The following is a 26784-nucleotide window of genomic DNA, read 5'->3' on the forward strand; positions in this document are numbered from 1 at the left end:
TTGTATTTCTGGGACCAAAGGCACAAAAATGGGATAATATTAAAAAAAAAAAAGTCTCATCCTCCTAAGGAACCTCCACCTAAATGAATAAGATTATCAGATCATTCTAGCAAGATTTCTTTTTCCAGCCCCCATCCCCTCAAGCTTTGTTATTCCAGAGCATTCAAGACTCTACTCCCATTATAACAGTGATTTCATCTGACAAATATGTTACATTTCATTCTGCAGGATCTTCTCTCTTTGACAAACATCCACTTTGCTGAGGACTGTCGAAGAGGCACAAATGGAGCGAAACATGAAAACCCTGCAGCAAAGAATAATGAACTCCACTCTGTCTCCAGGGGGTAATTTAGTAGGTAGATTAGGCAACACTTGATTAAGGGTAAACCTCTCTTTTCCACAGAAATATACTGTGTTTGTACAGAGGGGCTATATGAAGTGGAGGATTAGGTCACAAATCCTCAGGAAAAAGCAGAAGACGTTTCTCAGAAGAAATATGCAAGTTACTGCACGTTTGGAAAAACAAGTAATACTTTATTGGGAGGAAAGAAGAAAAACTCCACATACAACAGTTTTATTTACATGATTCCACTTGGCTTCTTGGAACATTTGTAACAAATGGTTAGCTCCCAAATACATTGCACAGGATGCCTTGTCACCCCTGATAGTCTATGAGTTACTACAAAGAGTAACTGACTTCAACTCAAGGCTACTAGAAACTGATTGTCAAATAAGATTTTCTGAGAATGCCTACAGGGACCTGCTACAACAAAAGTCATTTTTTGGCTCGTGGGGGATTATAGTGTGAAAGAAAAACAAATGTCAAAATAAATCCCCAAGAAAAGAAAGCACTTCTGTACTAACCCGCAGTCACCCTCACCAACGTTCTGTGTCCTCCGCAGACCTGCAAATACTTGAGTATTTCTCATCGTCTGAAACCATGAACAGAGTTTGGAAATGTTGGATGAAGCTCAGTCCACGTGTCAACAACACGATGGAATTTATCCATAATTTAATGGAATTTCCCAATCTCTACCCATCAAGGTAGAAAATCACAAGACAGAAGAAATAAAACACCTCGGAGTATTAAAAAAAAAATCATATTAAGTTCTAATGAAAATTTGAACAAATGTGGATTTTTCTTTTAAACCTATGTTAGGATGACTTTTCTCATCTTTCCATATGTTGACCAAGACGGCTGAAATGGAGCCTTCCTAAATCACTCTACACCATGCCAACAGAACAGCCATGGAAAACTAGGAACTAAATAATCATATTTTGACAATGATGAATCTCTTAACTCTGCTGGTCAGGTTTCTTCCAATGGCAGTACTTAGAAGTGTACCATAACACATGAACATAGATCACAGTTACAGTAACAATTTTAAGCTTCGGGAATTGAACTTAACTCAGTGACTTAGAGAGATGAATGTATAGATATGAGGCTTAAAAACTGCTGCTTAAAACATACGTGTCCCTCTGTGAAGAAAAAACTTAGCAAAGCTTGGGAACTTCATAAAGAACTATATGTTTTGCTGAAATCTATGCATTTTTGAGGTTTATGTTGTTTGTTACACTTCCTCTGTTAGCGGATTCCAACTCTAATTGGAGGAGCAAAGTAAAGGAAGTCCCATTGGAAAAAAGATATGGATGCACAGAGTTGCACAAATTGAAAAATAAAATTGTCTTTCTAGGTTTATTTTTTAGAACTTTACTAAAAGGACAAGAACAAATGGGAACATTCATTTGCTTTTTAAACTGATCACACTTGGGTTTAACCACTGGCAGAGAAGAAACTTTACAGTTCCCTGGGAACCTATAATTTGGAAACGGAAGCATACAAGAACAGATTTTAGTTTTCAAGCAATAAATTGAAGAGAATTCTGCAGACATACAACAGAAAAGAAGCATAAAATATTGGCGCATGTATTTCTTAGAATGTTAGTTCATTAACTCGATAAGCTGCCCAGGGAAAAATGCAGCCAAAATCTACAAAGATGTCCACTGGGACTTCAAATTGGCATATTTACTCAGCAAGAAATAGCTAGAGGTCGGGGGGTGGGGAATGCACCCCATTCTGGTAATGACGAATTAGGGTGAATCTTCAGCAAAACACCTTGTTGAAAAATGTTCATGCGGGCTCTAGTGGGACACACAGAAGCCCAAAGCCCCAAGGCCAGACATAAATATTATGCTCTATAATCTGTGTCCTGGGGAACAGTTCTAAAGAATTATACAAGAAAATCATGATCTTTCACATCTTACTTTCACACACAATTCAACATAAACTTGAAAAATGTTTTAATTTTTCCTCCTTATTGACCAAAATGTTTTTTTAATGCTTTACTGGAAACTTTCATTTACTAGTGTGTGCTCTATATCTGTATTACTCATCAGTGTAAAATAATTGCAAAGTATTTGTTGGGTGATACTCCCAATGGTCACTGTCTTCTATGTTTAAAAGCTCATTATCAGTCTCTCTGGGAGAAAGCTCTAATAACTGAACGCCACACAGATCAGGTACTATGCTAGGCTCTTTCATAAACCTCATCTTATTTAACCCACCCATGGACATAGAGAGGGTAATACCCACTTACAGATGAAAAAAGTGAGGGTCAGAGAGATTCTCTGCGTTACTCAAGGTCCTGAGCTAAAAATAATAAGGGCCACTATTGGAATACTGGACAGTTCAGTTCCATGGGTCTTTATCTTTCCCTTCCTGCTCTCTTTGCCAATTCTCAAAAAAAAATTTTTTTAGAACTTAAATTAAGAACACTCTCTATTCCTATAGATTGTGGCTATTCCTCTGGGGAACAATAACTCAAGCTATTCAAGGTATTTTCTGACAAAAAAAAAAACTCACACAAACACGCTGAACTGCCATCCGTCTTCGATGGGTCAAGCTGATCTAGCTAGGGTGCACTCTTAGTCTCTTTATTTACACCACATGAAACCAGTGGGATCAGAGCATGAGGTTGTGCAACAGAGGCTGCAAACCAATGGTCAATTCACCAGCACATGTGCTTCACTGGACCCATAGAGTGCTTTAAAAAATTGAACCAATTTTCTAAAATCCATGGATTTCACATAAAAATTCACATTTTATGACAAACAGAAGGTCCCTCAACCCTAGGCCCACCTTTGTGGCAACATCCAGCCAAAGCTTAGTGGTCCCAACTCCTTTCGATGAGGCATGGGCTCTTGAGTTCCCTACAGTCTCCATCACTCTCAATTACATCCATAAACTAAGGCCACTGCAGCTGTAATTTTTCATTATGTTTATGTTATTGTTTTTCCTATAACAGAGAAATGTTTCTCCACACCTTATCTCTTTTAACAGATTGAGTGACTGGTCTCAATTCTTCATCCTTCCTTGTATCTACTTCTTTACAATGTTCTCTTCATGGACAGAGTGTACTTCCCCAATCCTTGACTATTAGCTTATACATGTGTCTTGAAGTGGGGTGAAAAATCATAATGTTAAAGACTAGGCCTTATGAGGCCTAGCATGTTTTTGTTTACTGTCTTGTGCCTCTGCTACTGTCATCAGAAGAGTTTCCCTTGGGTTGCTGATGCCCCTCCAGCCTGAGTCTCGGACTAAACACACGTGGAACAGAGCTGCCCTGGCCACCCACAGACCTGAGTGAGAAGCAGACGTGCCCACCCTAGCCCACCCTGGAGCAACTGAGCTACTCTGTTCACCTAAAAATCTGTGAGAATAATTACTGATGCTTTAAAGTCAATGAGTTTAGGGGTGATTTGCTACACAGTATTATTATGGCAATTGCTAACTGATACATCTCTACCAAAAAAAAAAAAAAATACAAGCTGAAAGAACCAGACGTCATAAATTTTCTTACATGCAAATCTGTTTCTTACTTATATGAACAGCCTGGACCCTGAAGGCATTTGAGTTTGCAATTCCTGACATAAAAATATAAACTTAGGAACTAAAGAAGGGTGAGTTTGTGAAATGTTTCTTAGCATTACTATATTTCTAGGTTTGACTGAAATGGCCCACTTTTTGCCTGCATCCTGGTTTGGACAATAAATAACATGGTCACTCTATCTACATTCAAATTTGTCTCCAATTTTCATACCAACTGGATGAATCTCTTTGATCTCTCTTTGGAGCCTAAGTGAACAGCTATTATTATCGCAGGCAGTACTTTACCTGAGATTTTTCTGGATGTAATACCTATTTGGTTGGTTGAAATCATGAAGTCAGGGTGTCCAACCATTACAAAATGCTGGTGTAGAATCAATCACATTTAGTAAGTGCCAATCCCACATCTACCAACCAGTCAACCAACCAAACCAGATCCCAGTTGACTGATACTTAAAGGGATTAATAGGCTAACTTATAAACAGGAAGTACTTAAAACAACAGCAATACTAAAAAATCAAGTGCCCCCAGAAAGGAAAGTTCTGTCTTCAGAAGGCAGTAATTACTGCATCGAGTACATCTGCTTAACAATCCAGGAAAGTGGGAGTTTCACTCTCTATTAACCTTAACCAGAGACATTTTCATCAAAATTAATCGTGATTACTTTTTATTGCATTTCAAATGCTATCCTTTATTTGGGGTGGTCAGGAATGCAACTAAGCAATTCCAGACCATGCTATCTTTTATGAATATGCCTATGAGGTAGTTATCAAGGCCCCTTATGAAAATATTGCTATACAAAAGTTCATGGGCCAAAACAAGACATTAATTTCCATAACTAGATGTGTCCTTAGAAAAGAAAAAATTACTATATATAGAAAAAACAAAAACATAGTGCATATCAGAGTAGAACTATATAAATACCCATGCATGTAATAAACATTCTAAAAAAATGTTTCTTTTATCTTTTCCTTGTTACTATAATAACAGTTCATCATTAACACTTATTTTGACCATAGCTTATGCCAAGTACAGTTCTAAATTCTTTATATGCATTGACTCTTTAATCCTCACAATAACTCTGGAGTAGATGCAATTATTATTCTCATTTTACAGATGAGGAAATTGAGGCTTAGGGAAGTTAAGTAACCTGCTCAAGGACACTCAGCTAGTAAATTTTAAAGCTTGAATCCCAGGCATTCTAGCTCCAGAGTCAGCTAAGAAAGATAACAACAACACTTAACTTTACTGCCACCATGACCAATTGGTCTATTATGTTTTGTGCTCTGACTGTACCTTGCTCTCTGCAGCCTCTGTACTTTCTCTGATAGTTCTCCTGGCTGGTGAGCCTTCCCTACTGCTCTGTTCCTTCCATGTCAAACTTATTCACCTCCAATCCCATCTATCCCATGAAGTCTCTCTGCCACTCCACAGTTTTCTTACCTTCTTCTCTTAATTCTCCAGAACTCTCACTATTTGAAGACAGTCAGATCTGGATTTGAGTCCTGACTTTGCCACTTATTAGCTAAATAATTTTGGGCAAGTTACTTAACCTCTAACGGCCTTCTTCTTCTCATATAACAAATGGTAGTGAATATGCCCCTTATTATGGTTATAGTGGATCTCTGTGATTTTACCTGCCTAGCACCTGTTCTGAACAGAACTCCTCTCTTTCTTGTGGGAGATCACCTGTCCTCAATCTCAGCCCAGCAGATTTGGGTGAGGTTAACCCTTTCCCCCTAGGTTCCAGGTAATCATATAACTTGATCCTGGCCTGCCCAATTTATTTATTCTATCGGCCTTTGAATTTTTGCTAGAACTACTCAGAAAGAACCTTTCTCCTCCCCCTGTGGTGGCTGCACTTATAGAATGTAGGCTGGCTGCTGGTGGCCATAGTTGGCATCACTGTGGACAGCCTTCCTGAGACTCAAGGCAACAAAGAGCAAAGCATGCCTGTGAGTAGAATGAAGACAGATTCCTGATGCCATTGCTTGAATATCTGCATGTAGTCAGACCTGAATTCCTCTCCTGGCCTTTTCAGTTTATTGAGGCAACAGATTCCCCCCCCACTTTTTTTTTCTTTTTTTGCTTAGTTCAGGTTGTTGTGTTCCTGTCACTTGGAAATAAGACTCCCAACTAACCCAGTTGACATAAGAATTTAATAGGTGCTATAAAGTACAGAGCACAGTACACAGCATACTGAAAATTCAATAAATGGTATCCACTACTGTTATTGTTCCTCTACATTAGTTTCTTGAAGGCAGGAAGACCTGAAGTCAGATCTATGTCCATCCCTTACTAGGATGCCACTTCATAACTTTTCTGAGACTCTAGTATTACCTTATATAAAATTACCAACATTACTGTTGAGGAATAAATAAGAATACATGTCTGACAAGGCAATAAAGTTCTGCAAATTTTAGTTATTATTATCTCAGTTTGTAGGCTCTAATATAACATCTCATAAGATTCATGGGAGAATTAACACCCAAAACCCTGGGTGTCAAAAACATTGAGGAAGCCATGGATTCAAATAAACTACGAGTCCATCTTAAGACGATCCCAGGAGTGAAAAAAGGACCTGATGCTACTATCATGCTATCCAAATCAGGCATCGATGTAAAGGGGCTTCACTGACACCATTAAGGCATCTCCAGGACACAGAGAAAAGAGAAACTAATACTGACCAAGTAACCACCTTGTGCCATGTTCTGTGCAAGACATTTCCTTGGATTTCCGACTCTGGAATAATAATTTATTTCTCTTTTGGTCAATTAAAAAAATGAATTATGAGTACATATTGAAATTATCTAACTTCTTCTATCTACAAGGAGGAAACCTAATATATAACTAGAGAAAGACACTAATTAATAAGCAGAATTTAACATGAACTCTGGCCAACTCGAACTTGAACTGCTCTGTTTAAAGGCACACTGGAATAAATAAAGGGACTTCAAAGCAAATGCCCCGTTTTAGCTTGAATGTTTTATTGAACACATGGGGAGAGCTCTTTTGCCAAAAACAGGGATGGTTAATGAGGAAAAATTGGTTTTTCCATCAGCCAGTTGGTTTCCGAGACAGGCCATCCATTCAGAGATAACTGTATTCCACAGAAAAGACAGAATAATGATCACAGCCTTGGAGTTTTGAACAAAACAAAACCAGTTCTGTAAACTGTCTGAAGTCAGTTTAATGCATCCTCTTTCAAATACTTTCTGTGATAATACTCATACATTTCCCTTCTGACACCAAAACAAGTTCAATATAATTCTAAAAGGAAGACGTTTCTGTTTGAAGCTTCTTGCCAAATGTATAACTGCAGCCCTTGCCTTTTAAGGTGAGGTACAGGAACGAAGACACTGTGTGTAGCATTAGTAGTCTCCACCGTAGCCGGCCTTTCTTGGGCACTATTTTGAAAATGATGCTTTGAACTTGGAAAGACCTATTGGGCTCCCTGGGAGTACACTGTTAGTGCTGGACTCAGAGCAAAGGCAAGTCCACCATTTCCATGCATATTTTCCCACAGCAAGGAGTACATGTTGGAGGGAGTCAATCTCCAATTATTTAAGGGTTAAGAGGAGAAGGCTGGGCTCACCTGCAAATGCTGAGAGTTGTCAGCCATGCTATCCTCTCGCCTGCGGACTTCTTCCAGTAACTGGGCATTCTTCTTTTTTTCCAACTGTTGATTGTGCTTGAGGTTGGCCACCTTCTTATTCTGATCCTTCATATGCCTGAGAAAAGTCAGCACAGTTTGGTTAAATTCAACCACTGGAAGATAATGTGTTATCATAATAGAAGTACTAAGTATAGAATATTTTGCTATGGGTTCAGAAAAATTTAGGACCTCAGAACATTCCATTCATTCAACCACAAGTACGTCTTGAGCACTCACTCAATGCCAGGTGCCAGAATGGCAATGAGGCTGCAGCGGTGAATGAGAAAGGTAAAGTCTTCATCTTCCTCACGGAGCTTGGAGTCCAGTGGGGGAGACAGACAAGTACCAAGGAGACACAACTTAGGATTCCTAATGTTGAAGGAAATAAATAGGATGCTGTGAGAGATGATGATGTGCATTATGTGTGGACAGGCAGTGGGGTGTGGGAATGACTGCAGTCACTGTGGCCAGGGAAGCCTCCCTAAGGAGACGAGACTATGGGTGAGACTCGAAGGATCCAGCCAAGGAGACACTAGTGGAGGAGTTCCTCAGGTAGAGAGAACAGCAGGTGCAATCCCCAAGGCAGGAAAGAACACAGTTACTTCTACAAACTGGAAGGCTGCAGTGAGGCTAGTCCAGGCAAGGCGGGGGTGGGGTGGGGTGGGAGCGTGGGCAGGAAGGTGCGGGGTTGGGGGAGAAGTGAGGTAGGAAATGGGGCTGCAAAGGTAGGTGGGACTCAGGGCACAGAGGCCCCTGTGGTCTGTGATGGGGCATTTACTTTCTTCTAAGTGGTTGCTTTTCTAATTACTATTATTCTTTTGGATCACATTCCTATTTCGAGATCATAATCTATTACTTTGATTTTAAAATAATAATTACAAGGCTCCAATCAAATACACTGTCACCACTTAGCTCAAACAGAATAACACTTTGGCTAATCACCATGTTAAATAAAGCCCGGGTGCTTGGAATAAAAGATCTTAATGAATCTATAGGATGTCAAAGTGCAAAATCATAAAGTGATTAAGTGAGTAAAAGACTAAAGACAGAGGACAGGTTAAAAAAAACGTGTGTGTGTTGGAGGGAGTTACAGACTTAATGTGGACTATTTCACCAGTAGTGTTTAGCAAAACATTCCACAGATTTAGGCAACCATGTCGACAGCAGCTGCTATAAATCTAATCCAACTCATGAGGAGGCAGGAGGGCAGTACAGAGAGCCCAGAAGCAGTGATTCCAAAAGAGGAGAGCCACAGAGCAGAATCACTTGGGGTCCTTGCTAATCCCTCTGTGCCCTCTCCCCAGCATTGCTGAGTCAGCGGCTGTTACTGAGCCCTGACTCCCGAAAGAAGCGTATTGAGAATCACTGCTCTTGCAAAGTTATGAATGAGATGAAAACTAGATGATAAACAGCAAACATGTCCAGAGGAAACCATTCATAACCAGGTGGAAGTCACGCTCAACGAGGAACCCTTATTTCTAGTCCTCCTAAAATTATATACTCCCCTACTCCCTCCCACTCCAAGAAAATGAAGTTCAAGAGAATTGTTTATTCAGCCAAAAAATCTATTAGAAATCCTGCTAATAAAAATATTCAGAACACTTTGGCTTCTTATAAATATTTACAGAACCAACTGAAGCAGTGATTTTAATATTCCTGGTGGCACTTATTATGGGGGTAAAAGGTGAGATCGAATAACCATCTTCTTAGTCATTATTTGGATTGGATAATCACTGCCTGATATTTCTCATTTTTACAGGATACAGTAATGCATACATATGAAACTATGAACTAAGTCTACTCACTAATCTACTTTTAGGAGATTGTCTTTTGGTTACTATAAAGATGTTAAGAATGACCTCTTGCTTCCTAACTGAATAAGAATATAGTAGTTCCAAAGCTCATGCTAACCCAGGTCAAGCACATTTTCTAGTTGCTTAGGAAATAAGATCAGTGCTCAGTAACAGAATGTGATGGAGAGGTCAGCAATATTAGTGAGGCTGTTTAATTAGAGAATCTCTTTATAAAGAAATATTTTTTATTACTTTGAAATACACACTTACACAGAGCTAATTGCTAAATATTTCCCCTGTAAGTACCAGTGATAAATAAAATTGATTATTATTACAAACATCATTTGCACTGTTAAAAAACTCCCACATAGTTCTTGGAGCAGTTTGAACATATTAGACCTTACCTCCTGGGATACTGCGTGTTTTTTCAATCCAAAAAGAAAAAAACAAATTCAAAATCCATGCATCCCTGAAAGCTTTCCTGAATTAAGAATGAGTAGCTAAGAAAAACGAGAAGCTGAAGTTCAGACTCTGTGATGGAGGCTGATCATCAGCATTCTCCAACCATTCCTTCAAATACTGTCTTACTTAGGACACCAGTGATTAGAAAAGAAAAGCTGGGTTTTGAATGGCACTGCTTAGGAGTTGGGCCAATTAGATCAGTGCAGAGTAAGGTGATAAAAATGACCATCTTGTCTCTGTACACGTGAACATCAAGAGATACATACACAGTGTTCAAACTCCTTTGCAGGACTGCTATGGTTTCCAAATGTATTTCTATCATTGGAAGTGATTCTTCTAGTAAAAGCCTACTTGAAAGTTAAAAAGGGAAGGAAAAATTGCTCTGCCAGAGGTAGGATAGAGGTAAGGAGTGGGGGGGCCTAGGAACAGGTGATCAGCACCTCATCTCTCTCAGGTGCCCCTCAGGGAAGCCATAAGTCTGCCTGAAGCACAGGTCAGAAACAGCAATTTACAGAGTAGGAGGAGAGACAGGGAGGCAGATAGAGAAGTCATGAAATTTAAAAATTTGAGATCCCTTGGAGAAGAGTAAATGCACCCACAGACGCTCACTAGAAGGAATGACCATAGTGATTTTTGCTACTAATAAATTTAACATTTCCAAGAATAGAATCTGTAAGTGACTTAACAGTCCTCTTACCACCAGCAAGAGTAAATTCACACTGCATAAATCGTGCTAAACTCAGTACAGATCTCAACTGTCTCTAATTTAAGAAGGCAGAACTCCTGGGGGTACAGACTGCAAAGCCCTCTGGCAATACTGCCTCAGGGGAAGGTGTCATTGACACCCACTTCCCAAACTCCCACCCCCTAGGCAACTCAGGCATTCCAAGGCTATGCCAGAGACTGACCTACTCCATGTTTGGGAAAAGAAGGTTTTTTTGGAGTGAACTTTTTCTGAAAGGAAACACCATTAAAAATATATCCAAGACACAGTTTTTCTTTTTTTTTTTTTTTTTTTTTTTTTAAATTTATTTTATTTATTTATTTATTTATGGCGTGTTGGGTCTTCGTTTCTGTGCGAGGGCTTTCTCTAGTTGCAGCAAGTGGGGGCCACTCTTCATCGCGATGCGCGGGCCTCTCACTATCTCGGCCTCTCTTGTTGCGGAGCACAGGCTCCAGACGCGCAGGCTCAGTAGTTGTGGCGCATGGGCCTAGTTGCTCCGCGGCATGTGGGATCTTCCCAGACCAGGGCTCGAACCCATGTCCCCTGCATTGGCAGGCAGATTCTCAACCACTGCGCCACCAGGGAAGCCCACACAGTTTTTCTTTTAAAAAGCAGTTACGGGATCGGTGGGTGGATAGAGGTTAGTTGGAGAGCACAGTGATAGGGTCAGTTTTCAATGTTTGCCTTAAATTGACCAGTTTCATAAAGCAAGTCATGTCACTTTTCAAAATTCAGCCATCATTAACAAATTTGGACTAAATTTAAAAATTCCAACAGGTATCGAGATCAACAATGGCTACCATATTAAGAATGAATGCCTGACGTTTCTCCAAAGAAGACATACAGATGGCTAACAGGCACATGAGAAGATGCTCAACATCACTAATTATTAGAGAAATGCAAATCAAAACTACAATGAGGTACCATCTCACACCAGTCAGAATGGTCATCATTAAAAAGTCTACAAATAACAAATGCTGGAGAGGGTGTGGAGAAAAGGGAACCCTCCTACACTGATGGTGGGAATGCAAACTGGTGCAGCCACTATGGACAACAATACGGAGGTTCCTCAAAAAACTAAAAATAGAGTTGCCATATGATCCAGCAATCCCACTCCTGGGCATGTATCTGGAGAAAACTATAATTCCAAAAGATACATGCACCCCAATGTTCACTACAGCACTATTTACAATAGCCAAGATATGGAAGCCACCAAAATGTCCATTGACAGATGAATGGATAAAGAAGATGTGTGTGTGTGTGTGTGTGTGTGTGTGTGTGTGTGTGTGTAATGGAATACTACTCAGCCATAAACAGAAATGAAATTATGCCATTTGTAGCAACATGGGTGGACCTAGAGATTATCATACTAAGTGAAGTCAGAAAGAGAAAGACAAATACCATATGATATCACTTAGAAGTGGAATCTAAAATATGACACAAGTGAACTTATCTATGAAATAGAAACAGACTCATAAACATAGAGAACAGACTTGTGGTTGCCAAAGGGGAGGGAGGGTGGAGAGGAATAGATTTGGAGTTTGGGATTAGCAGATGCAAACTATTATATAGAGAATGGATAAACAACAAGGCCCTTCTGTATAGCACAGGGAACAATATTCAGTATCCTGTAATAAAGTCTAATGGAAAAGAATACAAAAAAAGAATGTATATATATGTATAACTGAGTAACTCTGATCTATGGCGGAAATTAACATAACATTGTACATTATACCTCAAATAAAATAAATTTTAAAAAAGGAATAAATGAGCAGAATTTTGCTATTTTCACTAAAATAGTCCATCAAATTAAAATTAGAAAGTATTCTCTAACTTGCTGTTGAGAGAGCATCAGGCCCTCAAAAATATTTATTTGAATGAATGAATGCTTGCACCTATGTCACTGTCATCTCTCTATGTTAATATCTAATAGATACTATAATATTGTTTGAACTTAGAAACCATATCAAATACTTTCAAAAATCCTACACCTTCTCTGAAATTCAGAATAAATATTACTTTCACCAGGTTTGAGATCTCTTTCATTTAATTAAACCTTTATGATTTTTAGTTCTCCTGCTTTTAATACCATACTTTCTCCCACTTACCATACTGTGTTTGAGGGCTTAGTACCTCTCTTCTTTCTTTTTCTTTCTTCCCAAAGGAAAGAGAACTGTTCTCTAGAATTACATAGCCTGGAGCATAGGACAGGAGATGCATATGTTTCTCTATGGGCAAGTGTACATTTGCATATAAACTAGAAGATCAAAACTTCCCTTTTAAAATCTCGGCAGAAACAAGATGTCATTTTTTACCCATCTGCTCTCAAAAGCTTTAAAGATTGATAACATCCATTGTTGGAGAGAATGCAGGAATCCAGCTCTCTCACATGTGGTCAGGAGTGTCTTTGACAAAAGCATTTTTGGAAACCAATTTGTAAGTATCCACCACAGCATACATACCTTTTGCCCAAGCAAACCCACTTCTAGGAAAGTAGCCTACAAAAATGCTTGCACATGTGCACAAACATATGTGTACAACAATTTTCATAGTAGCACGGTAAAAGTAAAAATTTGAAAAATGCCTAATCGTCCATCAGAAGGAAACTGGCTGAAGAAATCAAGTACATTCATACTACAGAATCCTAAGCTAGCTAAGGACATTAAGGCAAAACTGAAGTATGGACATGGAAAAACGTTCAAGGCGTATTGTTAATCAAAAAAGAAAGCAGGTAGCAGAATAATACATATAGTCTGACCTTATTTATGTTAAAATATAAAAGCCTACTGGATGTGTATGGGCACACAAATGGAAATGGCAAGTATATATACTCTTGGCAACTCCACACCAGTCTGTAAACAATGGTTATCGCTGAGAAAGGTAACTAGACTGGAGAAGGGGGAGCTTTCACAGTTTACTGTATGTACTTATATGTGTTTAAGTGAGGTATAAATACAGACAAGGAAAGGCACAGATACTAAGTGCATAAGTCAATGATTTTTGACTAATCAAAATATAGAGTCTAGCCATCACCCAGCCTCATGTCCCTTCCCCCTGCCCTAAAGTAATCTCTGTTCTAACTTTTATCTACATGTATTTGTTTTGTCTATTCTTGAACTTCAAAGAATCATGCAGTACATGCTCTTTTGTATCTGACTTCTTTGACTCAAGGTAAGGTTTTGGTATCACTCATATTGTTGTATGTAAGCTCCACCTTACTGCTGAATAGTATCCCATTGCTATGAATATACCACAGTTTGATTAGCTATTCGCTTGTTAAGTGGATATTTAGGCTGTTTCCAATTTTTTACTGTTAAGAATAAGCTTGCAATGAACATTCTTGTACCAGTTCTTCTTTTCCCCTGTGGCCATGTTTTCATTTCTCTTGGATAAATAACTAGATGTAGGTTTAACTCAGAGTGTAAAATGGTACAACCACTGTGGAAGATAATTTCTGAGTTATATGAATCTTCCAGGAGCAGCTGCAGTGCAGGGGCTAGTAGCATAAACTCTGGAGCCAGACTGCCTGGGTTTCCATCAGAAGTCCACTACTTTATAGCTGTGTGACCACAGGCAAATTTCTTAACCTCTCTGTACCTCACATATAAAATGGAAATAATTGTGGGTAACTCATAGAGTTATTGTGAAGAGCTGATGAATTAGTACAGGTGAAATGCTTAGAGCAGACTACAGTATGTTCCCTCTCTCTCACACTTAGTTTACGATATGAATGTAATCGTGTCTTGTGCAATATTGTGAACACATACTTAGTGTCTTGCTTCCCACACCAGAATAGCAGGTATTCCAAATACCTCAGGCAATGGACTTTGGAATGCATTACTAAACCCTTTTTTGTCATACATTTAGTTTCCACTTGTGATTTCCTTAATAATAAGATAAGTTACATTCTTGGAAGGTTATCCTAATGAAAGTGTTGCAGGAAGGTCACGACAAGCATGGGTAAGTGAGCTGGGATCCTGAAGTGACTGCACAAGTAGATGGGCCACACACACACACACAATGGAAGCTGACAATGAGTATTGCATGCAGAATTTCCCATAATAAAAGCTTTTACTTTTAACCACTGAGATGATCCCATTTTTTTTAAAGCTTGTAAATACCATTCAGTACTTCAGCATAGCTATAAATTTTAGAAAGCTATCATAAATATTCTAAAGATATTTTTACAGCATGCACAAATGTGCTGAATATCATGAGCATGATATTCCTTCCTGAAAGAGAAAGTATCTGGCCAGCTGTGGCTACTTGAATCTAGCTCTCCCCACCCCCCAACAAAGAGCAACAAGTAGGGTCAAGGTCTTAGGACTTAGTTCCAGAACGAGCCAGATCTCTTGGACTTTGTATTTTGCAGCATCCCCTCAAGAGCAGCCTACCAGTTTGGCCACTAGCTTTGACGACTGCCTAGGTCCTTGCCAAAACCCTTCAGCAGGATGCCCACTATCTCCGCATGCTTTCTTTCTTGACTTCCCTCCTCAGTAGATTCCCCCTCCTCTCCCTACCTATAGTCCTTTCTCCCTTCATTCCCTGGAGGTAAGTACCCTCCCATCTCCCTCTCTTCTGTTCCCACCTCCTCTGTGGTGTTTGGGGCTGCACAAGGATCCAGAGACAAGGCCACCTTCAGTTAAAGCACATGATGCCAACACACCTTAAAGTGACATCATTTATCATTTACCGGGACAGTTGGATATACCCAGAACCTGATAATATAGCTAAAGAAAGAAGGTGTTAAAGGGCAGGGAGTGTTCAGCTTTGAAAACTTGAGAAGTGGATCTTCCCAGAGACAAAGAAAGTCCTAGCTTTTCACCGTATAGTATTGGGTCCCACCAGCAAAACTCTCCTTGGAGGAGATGATTCAATAAGGCTATTCCTCATTCAGTCTGATGAGGATCATTTGAGACAAATCAGGTGAAGAAACAAGACAGTAAGATGCCCAAGACCAAGGACTTTGCTGCCAGATTGGCTGCATTCTCATCACAGAGGCGTCCCTTACTAAGTGTGTGATCCTGGGCAAGTTATCTCACTGGGGGGTGGGGGTATTAAATGATTTCATAAGCCTAACGCTCTTAAAACAGTCCCTCGCACACAGTGGGTAACTTAGAAATGTCAGCCTGAACCCCCTGACCCAAATAACCCTCTTCTAAAGTGTATATCTACTCCCCTCATTGCTGATTTCCCCACATGAGCCAGGAAAAGCTAGAGAACAGATTACACAGCAGAAGATGGTCACAATCAGCAAGAGAAGGGTTTGTTTTTCTAATAGATATATCACTTTGGGGGAGGTTTCAAAGGGCTGACTCGTTTCAACTGTTCTCCCTTACTCCAGCCCTGAAGAATCTCCTCCGTCCAAATATCAATGGAGCACTGCCCTAAGTATGAACGGAACCCAATGACTGACAGCCTAAGCTAAAGAGAGTAGTTGATGGGGGCCTGTTAGAGAAGACCCCAGGGATAGAGTGCAGAGAGAGCCAGCCCTCTCTGATGCCCCCTTGCCCTCTTCTAGATGCACTTGGTAGGACTGGCATCCACAGGAAATTCAAACGGAAAAGGCAAGGCCTATTCTTCATCTGTCTCAGAACTCAATGTTCAATCCATGGGCAATTAATAATAAGGCACCCTTTTGTCAAGTAGACCATATACAGCTGTAAGGATCACATGATTATCTAAGAAGCTTGGCTCCAATTTACTATTTACCAAGTAAATTTCACATCATTTGGTCTCCCAAATAGGTCTGGTGACCCAGAGGGCACAGCCTGGTCATGTAGGCCTGAGAACAAGAATTCTTCTACAGCGAAGAATTCAATCTCATAAAATGAATATCAGTTTATTGTCAATGAAATGGTACCCAGTCAAAGTAGAAAGAAATAAAATGAAATTGGACTGACAAATATAACAGGGCATTATTACCCAGTAAAAACACAATAACAACCTAGAGTTGTCATTCCTATAAAGTCATTCTTGAAAGTAAATTGAAAATCTAAAAGGTTGAGTCCAAAAGAAATGAGCTGTGTTTCTCTTTCCTAATTTAATTTATATTCAATAGACAGTTTTTAAAAATCTACACAGTTCACAGCAGGCTGATGGCTTGTTCTCATTTATGCTGCTGAGAAAAGCTTTCTAAAGTCTAAAAACAAGGATCACGGCAGTGTGGGAAGACACGGAGTTAGCGTCTCCCCACACCTAGGGCGCCTGCCAGCTGCTGGTGGGGTACTCTGATGCCCAAGGAGATGGGAGGAACCCCAAAGTGAACTGGTAGGACATAGGGGGACTGAGGGGGGGAGAAGTGGAGGCCAGACAGAATTGGTGCCTCTGAGGCCTGGGAGATCAGGAGAGGCAGGCAGGAGGAGCCATCCAGGAGGAGCTGGAGAGGAGCAGAGCGCGTTTGCCCCGCCAACTCAGGCCCAGGGAGCCTGCTGAGCTCCCAGGCCGGTCCCCAGCCCTCCAAAGACCCCTCCAGGCTGCATGGGTCCCTGGGGGCATAGGAAGGAGGCCCTGGAGACCAGGAAAGGCAGGTGGGAGGGGACCTCCCAGACCGGAGGAGCAGGAGAGGAGAGGAGGGCGTTTGCCCTGCCAACTCTAGCCCAGGAAGCCTGCTGGGCTCCCAGGTGAGGTCCCCTGCCCTCTGAGACCAGGGCTGGGGGGCATGCCTGGGTCCCTTCTGTTCCTTGAGCCTAAGCCCCACCCCCACAGCCCACAGGGCCTTTTCCAGCGCTGTGGGTACTAAGCATAGGCCCCACCCACCGCCCAAACCTCACCCTTGCTTAGGCCCCACCCTCCAAAGCCAAGGCCTTCCCCCCCCACTTTCTTTTCCCTCTTCCCTCCTCCTCTTTTTCACTATTGTGGTACTGAGGTACATTCCAGTTTTTGATTCATCTATATTTTTATTTTTATATTCTTTCTAAGATATCTGTTAGTTTCCTAGTCTAATTTTATTTTTTACTTTGTTATTTTTCTCTCTCACTCTTTTCTTTTTTTTTTTTGCCACCCCACGCAGCTTGTGGGATCTTGGTTCATGAGCTGGGGGTCAGGCCGAAGCTCCTGTAGTGGGAGTTCCGAGTCTGAACCACTGGACTAACAGCGAACCTCAGACCCCAGGGAATATTCACCGGAGTGAGGTCTCACGGAGTTCCTCATATCAGCACCAAGACCCAGCTCTACCCAACAGCCTACAAACTCCAGTGTTGGAAGCCTCAGGCCAAACAACCAGTAAGACAAGAACACAATCCCACTCATTAAAAAAAAAAAAATGAGACGGCAAAAAAATATGTTACAGATGAAGGAGCAAGGTAAAAACCTACAAGACCAAATAAATGAAGAGGAAATAGGCAATCTACCTGAAAAAGAATTCAGAGTAATGATAGTAAAGATGATCCAGAATCTCAGAAATAGAATGGAGGCACAGATTGAGAAAATACAAGAAATGATTAGAAGATCTAGAAGAACTAAAGAACAAACAAACAGAGATGAACAACACAATAACTGAAATGAAAAATACACTAGAAAGAATCAATAACAGAATAACTGAGGCAGAAGAACAGATAAGTGAGCTGGAAGACAAAATGGTGGAAATAACTGCCGAGGAGCAGAAAAAAGAAAAAAGAATGAAAAGAATTGAAGACAATCTCAAAGACCTCTGGGACAACACTAAATGCACCAACATTCGAATTATAGGGGTCCCAGAAGAAGAGAAAAAGAAAGGGTCTGAGAAAATATTTGAAGAGATTATAGTCGAAAACTTCCTTAACATGGGAAAGGAAATAGTCACCCAAGTCCAGGAAGCATAGAGAGTCCCATACAGGATAAACCCAAGGGGAAACACGCCAAGACACATATTAATCAAACTACAAAAAATTAATTCAAAGAAAAAATATTAAAAGCAGCAAGGGAAAAACAAAAAATAACTTATAAAGGAATCCCCATAAGGTTATCAGCTGATTTTTCAGCAGAAACTCTGCAGGCCAGAAGGGAGTGGTAAGATATACTTAAAAGTGATGAAAGAGAAAAACCTACAACCAAGATTACTCTACCCAGCAAGGATCTCTTTCAGATTCAACAGAGAAGTCAAAAGCTTTTCAGACAAGCAAAAGCTAAGAGAATTCAGCACCATCAAACCAGCTTTACGACAAATGCTAAAGAAACTTCTCTAGGCAGGAAATACAAGAGAAGAAAAAGACCCACAAAAACAAACCCAAAACAATTAAGATAATAGTAATAGGAACATACATATCGATAATAACCTTGAATGTAAATGGATTAAATGCCCCAACCAAAAGACATAGACTGGCTGAATGGATACAAAAACAAGACCCATATATATGCTGTCTACAAGAGTCCCATTTCAGATGTAGGGACACATACGATGAAAGTGAAGGGATGGAAAAAGATATTCCATGCAAATGGAAATCAAAAGAAAGCTGGAGCAGCAATACTCGTATCAGATAAAACAGACTTTAAAATAAAGACTGTTACAAGAGATATGGAGGGACACTACGAAATGATCCAAGGATCAATCCAAGAAGAAGATATAACAATTATAAATGTTTATGCACCCAACATAGGAGCACCTCAATACATAAGGCAAATGCTAACAACCACCAAAGGAGAAATCGACAGTAGCACAATAATAGTAGGGGACTTTAACACCCCACTTACACCAATGGACAGATCATCCAAACAGAAAATAAATAAGGAAACACAAGCTTTAAATGACACAATAGACCAGATAGATTTAACTGATATTTATAGAACATTCCACCCCAAAGTGGCAGAATACACTTTCTTCTCAAGTTCACATGGAACATTCTCCAGGATAGATCACATCTTGGGTCACAAATCAAGCCTTGGAAAATTTAAGAAAACTGAAATCGTATCAAGCAGGGTTTTTTTTTCTTATTAAATTACATTTATTTTTTTTTAATTTTTTATTTTATTTCTGGCTGCTTTGGGTCTCCATTGCTGCGTGTGTGCTTTCTCTAGTTGCAGCAAGTGGGGGCTACTCTTCGTTGCAGTGCGCAGGCTCCTCATTGAGGTGACTTCTCTTGTTGCAGAGCACGGACTCTATGCACGCAGGCTTCAGTAGTTGTGGCACATAGGCTCAGTAGTTATGGCTCGTGGGCTCTACAGCGCAAGCTCAGTAATTGTGGCACATGGGCATAGTTGCTCCGTGGCATGTGATGTTCACAGACCAGGGCTTGAACCCGTGTTCCCTGCATTGGCAGGCAGATTCTTAACCACTGCACCACCAGGGAAGCCTCCAAGCATCTTTTCTAACCACAACGCTATGAGATTGGAAATCAATTACAGGAAAAAAACTGTAAAAAACACAAATACAGGGAGGCTAAACAGAGCGCTACTAAATAACCAAGAGACCACTGAAGAAACCAAAGAAGAAACATAAAAAAATACTTAGAAACAAATGACAATGAAAACATGATGACCCAAAACCGATGGGATGCAGCAAAAGCAGTTCTAAGAGGGAAGTTTATAGCAATTCAGTCTCACCTCAAGAAACAAGAAAAATCTCAAATAAACAATCTAAACCTACACTTAAAACAACTAGAGAAAGAACAACAAAGAAAACCCAAAGTCAGTAGAAGGAAAGAAATCATAAAGATCAGAGCAGAAATAAATGAAATAGAAATGAGGAAAACAATAGCCAAGATCAATAAAACTAAAAGCTGGTTCTTTGAGAAGATCAACAAAATTGATAAACACTTAGCAGGGAAAGGACACAAATCAATAAAATTTGTAATGAAAAAGGAGAAATCACAACTGACACTGCAGAAATACAAAGGATTATAAGAGACTACTACAAACAACTATATGCCAATAAAATGGACAACCACAAAGAAATGGACAAATTCTTAGAAAGGTACAATTTTCCAAGACTGAACCAGGAAGAATTAGAAAATATAAACAGGTCTATCACAAGTAATGAAATTGAAACCGTGATTAAAAATCTTCCAACAAACAAAAGTCCAGGACCAGATGGCTTTACAGGCGAATTCTATCAAACATATAGAGAAGAGCTAACACTGATCCTTCTCAAACTCCTCCAAAAAATAGCAGAGGGAGAAACACTCCCAAATTCATTGTACGAAGCCACTATCACCCTGATACCAAAACCAGAAAAAGATACTACAAAAAAAGAAAATTATAGACCAATATCACTGATGAACATAGATGCAAAAATCCTGAACAAAATACTAGCAAACAGAATCCAACAGCAGATTAAAATGATCATACACCATGATCAAGTGGGATTTATCCCAGGGATGCAAGGATTCTTCAATATATGCAAATCAATCAATGTAATACACCACTTTAACAAATTAAGGAATAAAAACCATATGATCATCTCAATAGATGCAGAAAAGGCTTCTGACAAAATTCAACACCCACTTATGATAAAAACTCTCCAGAAAATGGGCATAGAGGGAACCCATCTCAACATAATAAAGGCCATATATGACAAACCCACAGCAAGCATCATACTCAATGGTGAAAAACTGAAAGCATTTCCACTAAGATCAGGAACAAGACAAGGATGTCCACTCTCGCCACTCTTATTCAACATAGTTTTGGAAGTCCTAGCCACAGCAATCAGAGAAGAAAAAGAAAGAAAAGAAATACAAATTGGAAAAGAAGAAGTAAAACTGTCACTGTTGATGACATGATATTATAAACAGAAAACCCTAAAGATGTCACCAGAAAACTACTAGAACTAATCAATGAATTTGGTAAGGTTGCAAGATACAAAATTAATGCACAGAAATCTCAGGAATTCCTATACACCAACAACAAAAAATCAGAAAGAGAAATTAATGAAACATTCCCATTTCCCACTGCAACAGAATAAAATACCTAGGAATAAACCTGCCTAAGGAGATGAAAGACTTGTACTCAGAAAGCTATAAAACACTGATGAAAGAAATCAAAGATGACATAAACAGATGCAGAAATATACCATGTTCTTGGATTGGAAGTATCAACATTGTGAAAATGACTATACTACCCAAAGCAATCTACACATTCAATGCAATCCCTATCTAACTACCAATGGCATTCTTCACAGAATTAGACCAAAAAATCTTACAATTCATATGGAAACACAAAAAATCCCGAATAGCCAAAGCAATCTTGAGAAAGAAAAACGGAGCTGGAGGAATCAGGCTCCCTGACTTCAGACTATACTACAAAGCTACAGTAATCAAGACAATATGGTACTGGCACAAAAACAGAAATATAGATCAATGGTACAGGATAGAAGGCCCAGAGATAAACCCACGCACCTATGGGCACCTAATTTATGACAAAGGAGGCAAGAACATACAATGGAGAAAAGACAGCCTCTTCAATAAGTGGTGCTGGGAAAAGTAGACAGCTACATGTAAAAGAATGAAATTAGAACACTACCTAACACCATACACAAAAATAAACTCCAAATGGATTACAGACCTAGATGTAAGGCCAGACACTATAAAACTCTTAGAGGAAAACATAGGCAGAACACTCTATGACATAAATCACAGCAAGATCCTTTTTGACCCACCTCCTAGAGAAATGGAAATAAAAACAAAAAAAATGGGACCTAATGAAACTTAAAATCTTTTTCACAGCAAAGGAAACCATAAGCAAGACGAAAAGACAACCCTCAGAATGGGAGAAAATATTTGCCAACGAAGCAACTGACAAAGGGTTAATCTCCAAAATATACAAGCAGCTCATGCAGATCAAAAAAACAAACAACCCAATCCAAAAATGGGCAGAAGACCTAAATAGACATTTCTCCGAAGAAGATATACAGATTGCCAACAAACACATGAAAGGATGCTCGACATCACTAATCATTAGAGAAATGCAAATCAAAACTACAATGAGGTATCACCTCACACCAGTCAGAATGGCCATTATCAAAAAATCTAGAAACAATAAATGCTGGAGAGGGTGTGGTGAAAAGGGAACCCTCCTACACTGTTGATGGGAATGTAAATTGATACAACCACTATGGAGAACAGTATGGACATTCCTTAAAAAACTAAAAATAGAACTACCATATGACCCAGCAATCCCACTACTGCGCATATACCCTGAGAAGCCATAATTCAAAAAGAGACATGTACCACAATGTTCATTGCAGCACTGTTTACAATAGCCAGGACATGGAACCAACCTAAATGTCCATCGACAGATGAATGGATAAAGAAGATGTGGCACATATATACAATGGAATATTACTCAGCCATAAAAAGAAACTAAACTGAGTTATTTGTAGTGAGGTGGATGGACCTAGAGTCTGTCATACAGAGTGCAGTAAGTCAGAAAGAGAAAAAAGGAATACCGTATGCTAATGCATACATATGGAATCTAAAACAATTTTTTAAATGGTACTGATGAACTTAGTCACAGGGCAGGAATAAAGAGGTAGAGATAGAAAACGGACCTGAGGACATAGGGTGGGAGTGGGAAGATGAGGTGAAGTGAGAGTAGCATCGACATACATACACTACTGAATGTAAAATAGTTGGCTGGTGGGAAGCAGCAGCATAGCACAGGGAGATCAGCTCGGTGCTTAGCTATAACCTAGAGGGGTGGGATAGGGAGGATTAGAGGGAAACTCAAGAGGGAGGGGATATGGGGACATGTGTATGCATATGGCTGATTCACTTTACTGTGCCGCAGAAACTAACACAGTATTGTGAAGCAATTATACTCTAATAAAGATCTATTAAAAAATAAATAAACAAATAAAAGTGAAAACAAGGATCAGCAAACTTTTTCTGTAAAAGGCTATCTAGTAAATATCTTAGGCTTTGGGGACTATATAGCCTTTGTAAACAATATTCAACTTTGCCTCAATTTTGTCATCGTAGCATGAAAGCGGCCACAGATTAACATGTACACAAATGGGTGTGGCTGTACTCAAATAAAACTTTATTTATAAGAACAGATGGCAGGGCTGGATTTGGTCCATGAGCCAGAGTTTGCTGAACCCAGGTAATGATAATCACAGCAGCAAATGCTCACGTCACATGATGTGTTCTAAGCACCTTACATATATTAGCTCACTTAATCCTCACAATCCTATTAAGTGGGTCCTTTGATTATTCTTCTTACAGGTGAAAGTTACAGAGTAACTGAGCAGCAGAGGCAGAATTCTTAGTCATTCTGGCTCCAGAGGCCACCCGCAGCCCTTTAATTACTGTGCTGTGCCAGCCGACTGTGGAGAGTGTTGCAGAGTTCCTTCACACCACTGTCCCACCACCTCTTCTCCCAAGCAGCCCCAGAAAGCTCTAGTGAGTAGAAACAGACATTCTCAGGATACAATCTCTGTTCTGTAATCCAGCCACTTTAAGGCACACCACACCAAACTTCACAGCATACCCAGAGCAGCAACTTGGTTGACTTGTAGAGAGCTAGATACATATGAGATAATTACCCAAGAATATTAGCTTTCCACCAGGGGAGATTTGGAGTGCAAGGTGGGAGTTTAACAGCTTCAAACTTCATGGTGGCAGCAACAGTTACTGAAATGAAGACCCAGCTATGAAGCAGAACACAAAACCAACAAGGACGCCATGCAATTTCCCTATTAATTTCCGGTCTCTGGACCTGTTAACCTCAATGTGACCATTTTTGAACAAATTATTAGGTTTTATGGATGAGTCTAACTCCACAAGTAGAAATGTTTAGTGCATTTCATATCCTGGGACTTCACTGCCTCATAATGAGCTTGGTTTTTCTTCCTGTACAAACACTTAATCAGAGACTAAGAGTTTGGAGATGATAAAGTAAGTGAAGATGAAAGTAGAAGCTCAACAAAAATGGAAAGTAAGAGAAAAACAAAGAGGCAAGGACAGTTGCACAATAGTAACAGATCTTAGGACAGAACTTCTGGGACCATGGGGGCAAACCCAAGACAGAGCCCAGACCTAAGATTAAGACTCCTGCCCTGTTCCCTCCTCAAATTTTCTCCTTGCATATCATTCACTTCTTTTCAAATTAAAAAAATGCAATCTGAACATTTTAAAAACAAAACATTTGTATAGTTGCCACAATTCCATGGAGTACTGTATTCTTATAAAAGCCTCTGATTCCGCCATTAGACATAGGCACATTACAGCCAGTTTGGTAGGGTGCCAGCTGTATTTACAGTTTGGGGTACTATAAAAAACATATGGAAACTGTGAAAATTGAACACTGGGCGGCTAATGTTGGAGGAAACCAACATTCCACAGTCTGGCCAGAGGTTGGAGGTGATTTGCCCAGACAATATACAGCGAAAGCAACCTGTGAGCACAGGGGCACTTCATGTATGCAAGACCTATTTTTATTGCATTCAACCCGGAATAGGGCTGTAGCAGCCCAGACATAAAATAAAGCAAAGGCATAAGAAGATAAAAATCTTACATGCTGATTTTCCAAACTAGAGTACAGAAATAATGTGTCAGAATTTATATTATTTCCTGTCAGAAAGCAATGTTAAAATATTGCTAAACAATAAAAGCACCCTCTGTTTCTCGATGTCATATGTCAGGCACTGTGCTAAGAACTGTAAAAATATAATTTCAGTTAAACAAAACAACATCCTTATATTAAAAGTATTTTTATCCCTCTTTTATAGATGAAGAAAATGAGGCTTAGCGAGGTTAAGTAATTGGCCCAACATAATACAGTTAATAAGCAGGGGATCTATAATTTGAACTATCATTTCTATGATGCCTAAGCTTATGGTCTTATCTATTATGCTATATAAAAATCATAAAATATTACTCTACATTATTAGGAAATCTTTGTCACAAAAGTACATGGGGCATTCTGGCCAGACCAAGATATTCCTTTTTTTTGAGAGCTACAATCTTTTTTTTCTAAGAGGGAGCAAAGCACTAGCCTCAATAAGTAAGTTATACTCTCTTTAGGATCTGGACCATCTGAGGCATGGCTTATCAGACCTTCCCAAAGACAGACTAACACCAAATCAGTTGATGCCTAACAAATTACCACAAATTTAGCAGCCTAAAACAACACATTTATTATCTTACAGCTTCTGTAAGTCAGAAGTCCAGGCACAGCTTGGCTGGTCCCTCTGCTCCTGGTCTTGCCAGGCTAAAATCAAGATGTTAGCCAGACTGCATTTCTCATCCGTAGGCTTAAATGGAGAAGAACGTGGTTCCAGGCTCATTCAGGTTGTTGGAAAAATTCCTTTCTTTGCAGCTGTATGAATGAGATTCCTAACTCTTTACTGGCTTTGGCTGTAGGCTGTCCTCAGGTCCTAGAGGCTGCTCGTAGTTCCTTGCCATGTGGCCCTCACCACAGGCAGTTCACATGGCTGTTTGATTCTTGGAGGCCAGCAGGAGAATCTGTCTCTCCAATCTGCTAAGATTCTTATGGTCTTATCTTATCTTATGGTAGAGTCTTATCATGGGAGTGCTGTCCCATCACTTCTGCCATATAACATACCCTATCCTAGGGAGTGGCATCCATCAGTTTACCATATCCTATTAGCTAGATGTAGGTCACAGGTCCTGCCCACACTCAAGTGGAGGGGATTATTCAAGAGTGTGAAAACCAGGGGGCAGAGATCATGGGGACCATATTAGAATTCTGTCTACCATATGTCCTATCCAATAGAATTTTTCACAGTTATGGAACTGTTCTACTTCTATGCTGTCCAATATAGTAGCCACTTGCCACGTGTGGCTACTGAATATCTAAAACGCAGCTAGTAGAAGTGTGCAACTATAGAACTGACTTTTCAAGATTATCTAATCTTAGTTAATTTAAATGTAAATAGTCACATGAGGCTTGTGGCTACCCTGCTGGACAGCACAGATTTGGACATTAACCAATGTCCAAATTATATGCTAATTATTTTTTAAAACTTTTTAAACTTTTATTTTATTTTGTTTGTGCTAATCTTTCAAAAGATTTCCCAATTTTTTACTGCCAATTTCAAACATTTCTTGGGGACTATTTACTTCAGTATGTACCCAACAGACTTCATTTTTCCATTTCCCAAACTTCTTCCAAACCATTTTCACCAATGTAACCTAAGGCATCTGGAAGGCCTAACTTATGGCCAATGAGGGGTTATGGAAATTTATGCATCTTTATACTTTCCCAAGTATTTATCCCCATGACAACACACTGCAAAAATATATGCCTGTTCTTTCCACTCTTCGTCTCGTAACTCAAACCTCTTGTAACTCTTAGTCTAATGTCAATGAGTAAAACAGAATCAGTGGTG

At 39.7% G+C, this 26784-nt stretch overlaps 1 protein-coding gene across 1 annotated transcript in view; it reads right to left on the reverse strand.

Annotated features, from left to right (window-relative positions):
* Positions 1 to 26784, reverse strand: part of ERC2 (ELKS/RAB6-interacting/CAST family member 2) — a 940128-nt gene that overhangs the window by 447979 nt on the left and 465365 nt on the right. The window contains exon 12 of the mRNA XM_061195441.1: positions 7482 to 7617. Within this exon, the coding sequence (XP_061051424.1) occupies positions 7482 to 7617 (136 nt within the window). The remainder of the gene's footprint in view (positions 1 to 7481; positions 7618 to 26784) is intronic.

The sequence above is a fragment of the Eubalaena glacialis genome, chromosome 7, assembly GCF_028564815.1.
Source record: "Eubalaena glacialis isolate mEubGla1 chromosome 7, mEubGla1.1.hap2.+ XY, whole genome shotgun sequence".
Taxonomy (NCBI): domain Eukaryota; kingdom Metazoa; phylum Chordata; class Mammalia; order Artiodactyla; family Balaenidae; genus Eubalaena; species Eubalaena glacialis.